This window comes from Rhamphochromis sp. 'chilingali' (assembly GCF_963969265.1).
Source record: "Rhamphochromis sp. 'chilingali' genome assembly, chromosome: 1".
NCBI lineage: Eukaryota > Metazoa > Chordata > Actinopteri > Cichliformes > Cichlidae > Rhamphochromis > Rhamphochromis sp. 'chilingali'.
The window spans coordinates 70,986,061-70,999,361 of NC_137929.1; the positions used below are offsets into that span (position 1 = coordinate 70,986,061).

Consider the following 13,301-nt stretch of genomic DNA (forward strand, 5'->3'; position numbering starts at 1 on the left):
CATGCTCCCACTGGCACAGATTATAAAGAACAACAAAATAAACTATCACAGCTATGCAGATGACACACAAATATATATCACAATGTCACCAGGAGACCGAGGCCCTGTACAGGCTCTTGGTAAATGCATTGAGGAAATCAATGACTGGTTGTGCCACAATTTTCTCCAGCTAAACAAAAACAAAACTGAGGTAATAGTCTTTGGCGCCAAAGAAAAACGATTACAGGTCACCAGAGAACTTCAATCTATACATCTAAAAACCACAAACCAGGCGAGAAATTTGGGTGTAGTGATGGATGCAGACCTAAACTTAGAAAAACACATTAAGACAATAACAAAGTCAGCTTACTATCACCTCAAGAATATATCAAGGATAAAAGATCTGATGTCTCAACAGGACCTGGAAAAACTAGTCCATGCATTCATCTTTAGTAGGCTTGATTACTGTAACAGCATCTTTACAGGTCTACCTAAAAAATCAGTCAGACAACTACAGCTCATTCAGAACTCTGCTGCTCGAGTCCTCACTAAGACCAAAAAAGTGGACCACATCAGTCCAGCTCTGAGGTCTTTACACTGGCTGCCTGTCCGTCAGAGGATAGACTTTAAAGTTCTGATGCTGGCCTATAAAGCTCTGAATGGTTTAGGACCAAAATACATCAGTGACCTCCTGACCCAGTATGAACCTTCCAGATCCCTCAGGTCATCTGGATCCGGTCTTTTATCAGTTCCCAGAGTCAGAACCAGACACGGAGAAGCTGCATTCAGCTTTTATGCTCCTTATATCTGGAACAAACTCCCAGAAAGCCTCAGATCAGCTGAAACACTCAGTTTATTTAAATCCAGGTTGAAGACTCACCTATTCTCAAAGCACCAAATCCACACTTTTTAGCTTAAATTTCAAAACTTATATTTAACTATTGATTTTATCTACTGTTCTGATTTTATCTGTTTTGATTTTATATACTGTTTTGTTTGTTTGTTTGTTTGCTAATTAGTTAGTTAGTTTGTTTGCTTGTTTTAATCAATTTTAAATCATGCTTTTTATTTGTTTTTGTTTCTAATGTCTCTGTAAAGCACTTTGAATCACCTTGTTGTTGAATTGTGCTATACAAATAAACTTGCCTTGCCTTGCCTTGGGGTCAGGGTATAATTGGCCGTTTTTGACTACTTTTGATTTTACCTCTATATCTCACCTTTAAAAACTGTTTATCTTGCCTTGTTTGGTATCGTTACTTTCAGCACAGCTTTAAATATCTGAAATTTGAGTTATTTTTTCCTTTTGGCATACTATACACAGTTGATCTAAATTCAGACAAAAATGTCAAAATCCGAGTAGAAAAAGTTAAATTTTTTACTGTAAAACCCACAAACATGTTTAATGAATCATTTTCATAACTTGAAATGCAAATAGAAAGAATAAAATTATGCACAAGTTTTGCAAACAACAAAGTTATATGGTACTATTTACCTAAAAATGCAGCCCAGGCCTCAGGCGTTTTTTACATAACCATTTAAATCTATTTACAGAACAATCAGTTCTGCATCAAATAAGAAGGCACACAAATGATTTGTGTTCAGTATAAGACAGAGGAGAACTGCACAGGCCTGAACCAGGTCTGACAGCAGGAGGAGCATCAGTCCAGTTTTCCATGTGGGAACAGCGTTTACACTGGACTCTGCCTTTGACGGCGTTTTTGGAGCAAATGTGACATTCAGCAGTCTAACTGACACACAATACAACACAATAACTACACAACACACTAACTACAGCCTCCAAACACGCTAAACGTCACTAATGTGTGACATATGAAAACTCGCTCTCTCTCTCTTTTGCTCGCTTTCCGTCACTACTAAAAATGCCGTTCTCCCTAAATAACCAAGCGTCACATGTTGCCATATCATTTTTTGATTGGCTGACATGGTAAACTCTAACACCAATAGGGAAGGGGTGTTTTTTCTTTTTATTTTTTCACGCGCAAGCGGAGAGTGTTTGCTAGCGCTGTCTGTAGAAAACGCCGTTTTTACCGTTCTTCCTGCTGTAACAACCCGTTCTCACTCCCAAAGCGTAACATTTTACGCTAGGTGACAAATCGTCACCATATTACGTTTTCGGCTACCCACCACGTTCCTAAATGACGACCTCGGAAAAAGAGGAAATATGAGAACCGTCTGGACTGAACCTACACATGTTCGCTCTTTTTCTTCAAATCGCTTAGAAACACGCTATTTAACATCATTAAAGTCCTGGTTAAGGTCAGGAATAAGGTTATGGTCAGGGCTAGGGATAAGGTTAGGTTTAGGGCTGGAATACAGGGCTGGAACGTCTATTACCGCGGGAGCGTCATTGCACTGGATTCCAGCCATAACCCGCCGCGTACCATAAGAACGCCGAAGGTCTCCTTTCGCGTTCCTCAGGAACGCCGCGGGACGTGACAAAACGTCGACATGTTACGCCTCGGGAGTGAGAACGCTCTGGCTGTAAACGCCACTGTTTTGTTCAGAAAAAAACTTTATGTGTATTTTTTATCATAACTCTGGTTTTACGTGGTCCATCGACACAATTCAAGAACTGGTATATAGTCTGAAGTCCGTTACTTTCGACCAACAAAACAACCTGAAGAGCCGGTTGGGAGCTGAAAGTCCTGGCTCTTTTTAATGCGCCGAGCCGAAAGAGCCGGTTCTCCAACAAGAGAAAGAAATCCCCTCACTATCTTGTAGCTGTGTTGTCTTAAATTGGTCATGTGATTTTGACGTGTCGGCGCATACGTCGACCCCAGAGGGTTAAGATGGAAAATGATCCAGGACACCAGAAAGTGGCCGAGTTAAAATCTGGACTTAAATCCTACTGACATGATTCTGCATGACCAGAACGATTGCGCTGGAAAACCCTCTGGTGTGACTGGGCCAAAACTCAGCGTTTCAAACACACTTATGACTAAAGCTAGACTGCAGTTCTTCCTGCACAGAATGGCACAAACAGCCTTTTTGGGGTCCATTTCTTTTTCACACAAGGCCAGGAAGACGTGGGTCTATCTATAAATGAAATCATCTTTTAAAAGCTGAATACGGTTTTTACTTTTACTTGAACATGACGTCTCTTTTATTTTCTGTTGTTTTAGTAATTTGCCTTTTTAACAAAGCTTTAACCTGCCATATTTTTATTTGGCTGAATCAAAATTGAGATGAAATGATGAGGTTTACCCAGGACTGATACAGAAGTGCGGGCAGATCCTTCTATCACATTCTCAGGCAGATGTATCTCTGCTTCCTCCGTCAGCGGGCTTCCTGTGTACAGACACAACAAACGTCCAATCAGGAAGTCACGACTACAACAGAGTTACTGTCCAAAGTCACCAGGTGGCCTGATCTTCAGCACATATCGTTACATTTTGTGAAAGTAAAAGATGAAAATTTGGCACATTTTATGTACACAGTGCACTCCACTGCTAACTTTGAGCATTTAGGTCATTTCTTTATTTAAACTTTGTAACTGATGGACATCACACTGACCTTTTGGACAAAGAAGCCAGTTGTACGTCTTTGTCGTCTCACTTCCCTCAGCCTGAGGAAAAGTATCTTTAAAATGAGTAACAATTTAAATTTTATGAGTAAAAATGTTTTTCTCGTCTCGTATTTATGACACTGACCTTCACTATGAGAGATTTGGTGACCACGTCGATGCGACCTCTGTCTGGTACGCTCACAACCTCATTATCACATGACACATGGGACGCTACGGCCTCAGCAGACACAGTCACATTCACAGCCCCTAAAAGCAGCAGCACAGGTCACCTTCTTCGTCTCTCCATTAAAATAAAGGTTACCGAGGTTATTTTACAGATTTTGTAGAAACTAGAAGGAAATGTGTTGGGACAAAAGGAGGCGGTTAACTGTGATCACACTAGATCTAAATCTAGATTTAATGTTGGTTCTAAATCGAAGGTAAGATCAATTACAATTGGAAATTTTACTGCATCAGGCATGAAAAACATGAGCTGAAAAAAAAAAACAGTCCAAAATGATGTCAGGGTTGCTGCTGAGTCCTGCTGGAGGCCAAAGTACTGCAAATCATAAGATCCAATTAAGATTAAGAAGAAATCATTTGCATGGCAATGCAACTGCAAACAGTCTGTTCTAATGATACTGTGCAAGGGAAGCATGCATAATGAATTGAAAGGAAGGTTTCAAAATGACTTGTAATTGGCTAAGACAGCTGCATTAAGTAAAGCATGAGGATGGAGGCAGCTGCTGCCCTCAGACTGGAGGTATAGACGTTCTGCCCCACTCCCTACAACCCCCACGTTTAGCCTTCCAAACACAGGGGTTATATTCTGGATTTGCAGCAGCATTTGACTGTCTACATGTCCTAGCTCTACACTGCACACTCACTGTCGTCTAATGCACACACAGCTTTCTAAATTCCATGAATATAGCTTATTGGGGCTCAGATTCTCTCATTTCATTATGATAACTTATATTTCAGCAGTATTTCTCACATAGTGTTTTTATAATTGCTCTTTATTGTTTTAATCTCATTTATTCTATTTAGCCATCTTATGTGGATTCTTTTTAAGTCACTTCCTGAGAGTTCACTTCCTGCTTCTGGGTGCTGCACTTGGGTCGTACTCAGCCTGCCACACAGCGGTTTCCTGGCAGTGTGGAGGACCAAAGCCTGATCCTCACCTAAGGCTGTTGGGATCATGGTCCACCTGAGGGTCTTGCGCTCGTTGGCACACAAACAGGATGTGTACAGATCACCAGAGAGAGGCGTGAGGGTGTAATCTGAGGACGGCCCAGGAGTGACAGTAACCTGTACGAGGAACACAGACATGGCTACATTTAAACCTGAGTTCAAATGTGAACACACCTACAGGTGAGCTTGCAGGTGTTGGTGAGCAGGGGCCCTTCAAGAACGGCCTGCATCCTGCATGGTTATATTGCCAAAGAAAAGATATTTTCTATTGTATTTTAATAACTATGATATAAATTTTGCTTAGAAAGTCATGTTTTCAGTATGGCTTTCCTTGGCTATGAACAGACATGTATCTAAACACTTTAATCATTCATTACCATGATGCAGCTGGTCAGGTAGTTAAAGACAGTCGCCCTCAGTTCAAAGTGCTCCCCCCGGATGATGGAGTAGGGCATGGTGAGTTCAAGGAAGAAAGGTTGGAAGACTTTCATTTCTTTACGAGGAGCCAAACCAAAACCCTGAGAGGACAAACAGAAAGCCTCCGTCTCCCAGGTGGTGATGGTGTCTGGGACAGTCAGGGACACGCCCCTTTTTCCATCGTCTCTGAAGCAGCAGATACACACAAACATATTCTGTAACATAATCAAACATGTTTTTATGTCTGTAAATTACTTGTATAACAGTGTAGTTACATCCTGCAGTGTGAATGACTTGTATATGTTGCATTGACAAAGTAAAAGAGCTCCACGGTGCTGATGACAGTGAAATAATGTATCCCACCAAACTTTAAATATGACAAAACATCAGCCTGAAGCATCAAAACATGCTCAAGAAAAAACTCACAATTATTCTATTTTCATCTTTTTCATGTGTGCAAAGACACAGCAGAAAGTTCACATGGGTTTCTAAATGTGATCGTATAAACTTTTTAAAATGGAATATGCACCAGATCTCTTCACAACAGATACTTACCCAACTTCCACCAGATCCCAGATCCACGTCTCAGGGAAGAAAGAGCGAGCTGTCTCTATTGGTGCAGCTTCACGAGGAAGCTGCCCAGCAGATCCCACAACAGGACTACTTAGTCGTATAGAACCATCTCTAAACCGGGGAAGCATACCTAAATAAAAAGAGAAAAATAATTACCAGTTTACTTTTTGGTGAATAAAAAGAAAATTTGTATCAAAAACACAACACAAACAAGTGAAAGATTTACTGTAGGAGACATGATGAGAGCCATCATGGTAGACTTTTCCTTTGAACTTGAGGCATGAAGGCAATCGAAAAAGCAAGTTTGTCGCCATCTTCAGTCCGACTTTCTACATATTTCAGCAGCACACAAAGATCAGCAAAAACTGGTGCAACAACAAAAACTATTGTATTTACGTTATGTTTGACGGACTCACAGGTATACTTGTATTTTACCTGGAAAACTGCATAGGCGTCATTTTGCTCTTGACTGGGGTGTGGCAAAACATATCTTTTTGGTCTCACATTAAGGCAGTCTGTAGCATCATCAACCTCATACGGGATACCTGAGGATTTCTTGAGTGGGAGCAAGTCAAATATCTGAAAAGAAAAGTGCAGATCAACAAAAGCTCCAAACATTTATTGCCTGCCTGGTCACATTTGATCCACATGTGTTTTTTAACTCTTACCTGTAGTACTGGTGCAAATACAAGTACAGATTAGGCTCAAATCAATTGCTACATTATCTAAGAAGAATTCTGAAAAAATAAATAAATAAAAATGATCAAGTCAGCAGTAAGTGTTCGCAGATGTGAGGTGTTGTAGTTGAAGTATCTGTTTACCAAATGTTACAGAAGTTCTACAATTTTACTATAAACACCACATCGTTCTTAGTGACTTATATGGCTACAGTAAGTGTTCTCCATTTGAAGCTGTCTCTGTAGCTCCTTAAACTCACCAAGTCTCACTTTTTCCAGGTTTTGCTGTATGTTTAACATCAACAAATACTCGTGTATTTGAGCAGTTTTGGTGCAAAGTTAAATTCTTCTCGAGTAAAGCAGACAGTGATTGGCAGGTGATGCACTTGTTTGCATGGTTGAATTATTTGCTAAAAAAGTCATGATCCTGGATTTATCTCCATGCTGAAATATTAATTTGCTCAAAAGGAATTAATTTTATAAGATTAAAATATTGCTGTCTGCAACCACATGAGCAACAAGCATGGTACTTACTTACTCGCTAGAAAGACTGTCATCACAGACACATGCATTTGTAACCTTGTATTTTTTATACCAGTTTGCTTTAAGACAAACTCAGCATTTGACTGTTTAAAACAGTTCAATGTACGACTGCCCAAAGAATACTTATCAGGACACAAGTACCGGAGCGAAGGCATGAGCTGCTGGTAACTCACGACACTACGGGCTCTGGAAATAAGGGATGTGTCCACCTCACTGGTGTTAATATCAGCAGTTACCTTATCTGCATCCAGAGTCTTCCCAGGCTCCTTGATGAGAACGCTCTTGTCGATGGCGCTCACACCACACAGAGAACGTGGCAGGGCCGTCACCTGCATGTTGGTCTCTTCACCTGGGACGGCTGAAGACGGTGAAAACTCCACTGACACCTGACACACACAAAACACCCGTAGAAGTTTAGTGACTGTGATGAGTCCCCACTCACTGCTGGCTAAATGAGCTGCTTCACTGTGGTGAGTGACAAATCATGAGTCCCATGTGATGGCTGTAGCCCACGTTGGACACTGTATGAACACTGTGTCAGTGTTAGATAGGTAGGACTTGCATCATCATTGAAAAAGTGCTTGTATAAATGGGAGTGAGCGGGTCATGAGGTCATATAAAGAAGCAATTTGAGTCCTCAGGTAGAGTAGAAACAGCTGTGCAACAACCAGTCCATTTACTGATGCTAGAAATCCTCAGGTGATTTAGCCAACTGAATTTGACTTTGATTTGAACGACATGGCATGACTGCAGACACCAAACACACAGCACACCTCTAGAATTACACTCACCTTGTTGCTGAAGCATTTCTCAGTAGAGAAGTCAGCACTGTGGGCAATTACATCCTCACTTGGCAGGACGGCATAAGCCACAACCTGGAACTCTGGAGCCATCTCAGGAGACACTCTGACTTTAAAGGACACCTGGCCCTCATTCACTGAAACACAGGTCCAAACATGCATCCACAGATCAACAAAACAGACCAACGCCAATGCTTGGCTGTGGCATTTGTGGAAATATGGAAATTTTACCTGATCTATCTTGCACTTCAACCTGTGTTTGTCCTTGCATGGTGACTGCTCCTCTGGACAACACCTGGAAGACAGAAATCATTTAAAAACAAGAATGAACTAGCACTGATATCTGTGGACATCAGAGATGGGCAGTGACGCGTAATCTGATTACTTTTTTCAAGTAAAGTAAGGGATTACTATTGCAAAATCGGTAATTAGATTACCGTTACTTTCCCGTAGGAACGCTGCGTTACTGCGTTATTAAAACCGTGATTTTTTGCGAGAATGTCTCACGACAGTGACGTAAGCGAGTGCGACGTTCGTGACAACAGCTGTGTGCAGATCAACAGTGGATCATATATGGAGTGCAGAGAGAGTATGAGCGTGCAGCGTTTAAAGCATGGAAGTACTGACCTTACTTTGAGTTTGATTCCGTAAAAAGTGACAAAAACATTAGTGTCCGCTGTGCGTGGGAAGAAAACTTCTTTTTACAGCGAAAAAACCCCTAAACTTCCAAACAAGCACCGAGTAGCTACGACGTAATGGGAAACTCACAGAGAAACTCGCGGATTCTTTAACTGACCGCCGCGGCACACCTGCACCAGGGTAAACCTCCGCCTACCCCGCTCCTGCTTTACAGGTGAAAATAGAGCAACAGGACCGCTGAGTCTTTGACTTTATTTATTTTCTGCTGTGTTTTACTTGCATCTATTTGAAAGACTGAGTGTAAACACAAAAAATATTTTATTTTATGTGCTGGAATGTGCAGAAAATAGGTTTAAATGTTAAACTAATTTCTTCCAGTCAGAGAATGTTGCATATAATTAAATTTTTGCTTGATGCATGAAGTTAAAAGATTAAAAATAATAAAACAAGTTTTAAAAAGAGACTTTTCCATTTGATTACATTTTGTATGATGGATTATGTAGAAAAAGTAGAATTGGGCTGAAAGATCTATCGCTTTATCACCTCTTCAGGTTGTAAATCGTGTTTTTAAAAAGTAACTAAGTAACTAAGTAATTAATTACTTTTGGGGGGAAGCAATCAGTAATTAGTTACTGATTACTTTTTTCAAGTAACTTGACCAACACTGGTGGATATACACTACCAGTTAAAAGTTTTGACACACCTTCTCATTCAGTGTTTTTTTAATTTTTATTTTAATACTTTCTACAATGTAGATGCATACTGAAGCAAAGAAAAGTATATAAATATCTCTAAATATGTTTTATGTTTTAGAGTCCTCAGAGTAGCTGCCCTTTGCTTTACTGGCAGTGAATGGTAATGGTAAATGGACTGGTTCTTATATAGCGCTTTTCTACTCTTTCTGAGCACTCAAAGCCCTGTACACAACTTTGCTGCACAACAGTGCTGCAAACCCTCGCCTGACGTGTTTCACCTCACAGGTGAGCCTTATCAGTGTCAATTGGTGGAATCTCCTGCCTTCTTAATGGGGTTGGGACCATCAGTTGTTTTGTGCAGAAGTCAGGTTGGTACACAGCTGACAGAACAGCTGACACAACTGTTAGAATTCATATTTGAATGTGTCCCCAGGTGCAGTCACAAAAACCATCAAGTGCTACGATGAAACTGGCTCACATGCGGACCGCCCCAGGAAAGGAAGGCCAAGGGTCACCTCTGCTGAGGATAAATTCATCAGAGTCACCAGCCTTAGAAATCACAAGTTAACAGCAGCTCAGATTAGAGTCCAGATAAATGCCACACAGAGTTCCACTAGCAGGTAGTGATGGTAAATTTGATTCTTTTTGCTGAATCGAGTTTTAGTGAGTCACTCACCAAAGTGAATCGGGTGTTTTGAGTCATTTGAGTCACTGAGTCAGTTGACCAGAGAGTGCAAAAAATTTACATTTTCACTCAAACTTAATTTGTTTCCATTTTTTAGTAAATCCTACAGGTAAGATAAGTGATTGAAAAAGAAAAACAACCATTTTTATAGAGCAAAAAAGAGCAAAAAAAAAGATTTCTAAAGGTAACATTTATTTTATTTATTTTTATTTTATTTTATTAGTATTTTCCTCACGTGTTAAATATATATTTTCTCATCTAAATGTCCACTGAGCTGTGAGCCAGGGGGCGGTAATGCGCCTTAACATTGGTTGCCAACCAAGCAGAAGAAGAAGCTGTGAGCCAGGAGGGAGGGGGTGAGTGAGTGAGTGAGTGATTCGTTTATGTTACGATTCAGCCAAGAAACACAAGGAATGGACATTAGACCAGTGGAAATCTGTGCTTTGGTCTCATTAGTCCAAAGTTGAGATCTTTGGCTCCACCTGACGTGTCTTTGTGCGACAGAGAAAAGGTGAATGGATGGTCTCTGCATGCATGGTTCCCACTGTGAAGCATGGAGGAGGAGGTGTGATAGTGTGTATGTGTGTGTGGGGGGGGGGGCTTTGCTGGTGACACTGTTGGGGATTTATTCAAAACTGAAGGCACACTGAACCAGCATGGCTACCACAGCATCCTGCAGCCACATGCCATTGCATCATCTATTTTCCAACAGCACAATGACCCCAAACACACCTCCAGGCTGTGTGAGTGCTGTTTGACCAAGAAGGAGAGTGATGGCCTAGCCTCCACAGTCACCTGACTTAAACTCAAAGGAGATGGTTTGGGATGAGATGGAGCGCAAAAAAGGCCAACAAAAATCAATAAAACTGTCACATCAAGGTGCTTTCTATTGTAAGGTAGACCCTACAATAAGATTAATAACAGGTATGATTCAATGCAGAGAGGTCTGTTAACACATAGTGAGTGAGAAAGGTGACTGGAAAGGAAAAACTCAATGCATCATGGGAATCCCCCGGCAGCCTACGTCTATTGCAGCATAACTAAGGGAGGATTCAGGGTCACCTGGTCCAGCCCTAACTATATGACAGGACATTGGCCAATCAGATGAAAGGAAGAAAAATACGGTCAAAATTTGTACTTGTAACTTGAAACTTGAGTGCAGAGTTTCTCACGTACACAAATTCTTTTTTATGCACACATAAATTCTTTTTACACATACAAATCCTGAGAATCCTAAGATGCACAAAACAAAGGATTAGAAAAATAAAACAGAAAATAACTAAACGTGGAGTCACTAAAAGACGAGACTTGAAAAGTGTAGGGGAAACACAGGGAAAGCATGATTAACTGAGAACAGAAATGACTAAATCTACGAAGGCCAAAGAATATAAATACTTAACAGAGAGAGAAAACTAAGGATATCATGAACAAAGGACCAAACACTGAGGCTAATTACTAAGCTTGTCATGGTGCTGGGTCGTTGACCCAGCGTTTTGTGTTTTATGATTATTTTCCTCTGTTCTAGTTATTCTGTGTCCTCCCCCCTTGTGTCCGGTTCGGGTTCTAGATTTCCTGTTTTGTTCTGAAGGTCTGTGTCTGTCTGTCATTGTGTTCAGCTTGTCTGCTCCAGTCCTCATGTGTGTTGGGTTCAGCTGTTCTTCCCTCCTGTGTGTGATTACCCGATTATCTTGTGTGTGTATATTTAGTGGGTGTCGGTCTGTGTTCGTTGTCGGCTCGTCTGTGTTTCTTGGTATCCTGTTCCTTAGTCTGCGTCTCTCTGCTCTGCTCTCCGTTTCGTTAAGATTTCAGGTTTGCTCTTTAGTTTCTCCCAGTTTAGGTTTCCGTTAGTAATTTCTCACGCTTCGTTGCCTGTTTCTGCCACTGCCACCTTGTAAATAAACGTCACTCGTATCATCAGTCACTGCTGCATTTTGGGTCCTCCTTTCATTCCACAACACGACTGGTGCCAGCCGTGACAGTACGAGCCGACCAAACATGGACCCAGCAGCAACCGCACCTTCCCAGGAGTTTCGGGAGGAATTGATTGACTCCATTTCGAGGTTGGTTATGTCATGGTCGGACAGTCCTTCCCGGGGCGACCTGCCTGTGTGTGTATGTGTGTGCTTCTCTCTCCTCCTCCACCCAGTGGCTGATACACCTGCACCTAATTTGCCACCCAGCTGTCACTGATCATCCTTCGTTGTGGACTGAGGTATTTAACTGTGTGTCCGGATGGCAGCCGACGCTGGATTGTACTGGAAGCTCGGTAGTAAAGAGTGTTTGTTACTTGTAACATAGCCTTAGCCGGCTACCCTGTCTCACCTGTTGTTGTCACTCGTTTGTAGGAGGAAGTGATACGGAGCAGAAGGTTGGAGAGAAGGAGCCCGCTGGATTAAGCTCTCGGAGGAGAAACACACTCGGATAATCACTTGGGAGACTCACCTGCACACCACTGGGAATTTGGAGATGATCACCGTTGAATTTTTGTACTTCGCTTTGTGTTTTGAGACTGTTTTTGAGCACTGTAAATAAATGCACTGTTTGCTTCGCATCCAGAGCTCCGCGACTGAGTCCGTATTTCCCCATTACCCGTGACAGGTTAACCTGTGGCTTGAACGTGAGGGAGAGGAATTTCACCGCGCTGTAGAAGCCAGGCTACAGCAGCTAATTTCTACTCACCCCTGGCTACTGGACTCTCTTCACCCGCTCGCACAGGACTTCATTCTAAAAGAACTGCACCTTCACCCTCCAGCCGCTACCGCTTCCCGACCCAGCCCGGTGGTGAATGTTTTGCACTGCCCGCCGGGGAATCTGCGGCCCGGCCCGCCGGATGTAGAATTACCCGGCCGGTCGGAGCTGTCTCCGAGAAGGAAGCGACATTCACACTGCCGACGCCCATTGCCACAGCCGGGCCCCGAGAGTTCTGTGTTGCCGGCTGTGGTGAGTAGAAAAGACACTCTTTCTGTTTCGCCAGACCTTGTGACTGTTTATACCGGGGCTGTGTTTTTTGAGTTAGCATCCCAGCCAGTAGCTCAGTTAGCTGCCCAGCCAGTAGCTCAGTTAGCAGCCCAGCCGTCACCTCCACCCCATTCAGCTTCACTACCCATAGCTCAGTTACAGTCACAGCCAGACTTACTACAAACTATGTTACAGCCCATAGCCCAGTCAGTAGCTCAGTTGGTAGAAGACTCATCAGCCTTATCATCAGCTCAGCCACCTATTCAGCCATCATCTTCACCTACTCCTCCTGTACAACAAGCTAAGTCAATCCAACCCGAAAAGAACAATTTTTCTTTTTTTTTTTTTTAAATTCATATTTTTATTAAGGTTTCAAAAGCAGGCATTCACAGTATGTACATCATGTAAGCATTCTTCATACTTAGGTTTTCTGCCTTAAATACTGAAATAGTATTTTAATTTACATCCAAGTCATAAGGGAAGAATACTTACAACGATAAAAGTAATTGAAACCATCACATAATCCGAAAATCAAAAAGCAAAAAACAAAACTAACAAACCTAAGAAAGAGAGAAAAAAAAAAAAAAAAAAGAAACAAAAAAACAAAAACAAAAACAA

General features: G+C 41.8%; 1 protein-coding gene across 1 annotated transcript in view; it reads right to left on the reverse strand.

Annotated features, from left to right (window-relative positions):
• Window positions 1–13,301, reverse strand: part of LOC308396824 (alpha-2-macroglobulin-like) — a 49,890-nt gene that overhangs the window by 13,232 nt on the left and 23,357 nt on the right. The window contains exons 13-23 of the mRNA XM_080882422.1: window positions 7,938–8,001; window positions 7,698–7,843; window positions 7,143–7,292; window positions 6,122–6,265; window positions 5,913–6,015; window positions 5,669–5,816; window positions 5,074–5,299; window positions 4,687–4,813; window positions 3,651–3,772; window positions 3,514–3,565; window positions 3,205–3,288 (exon numbers count right to left, since the gene is read on the reverse strand). Coding sequence (XP_080738548.1) covers window positions 3,205–3,288; window positions 3,514–3,565; window positions 3,651–3,772; window positions 4,687–4,813; window positions 5,074–5,299; window positions 5,669–5,816; window positions 5,913–6,015; window positions 6,122–6,265; window positions 7,143–7,292; window positions 7,698–7,843; window positions 7,938–8,001 — 1,366 coding nt within the window. The remainder of the gene's footprint in view (window positions 1–3,204; window positions 3,289–3,513; window positions 3,566–3,650; window positions 3,773–4,686; window positions 4,814–5,073; window positions 5,300–5,668; window positions 5,817–5,912; window positions 6,016–6,121; window positions 6,266–7,142; window positions 7,293–7,697; window positions 7,844–7,937; window positions 8,002–13,301) is intronic.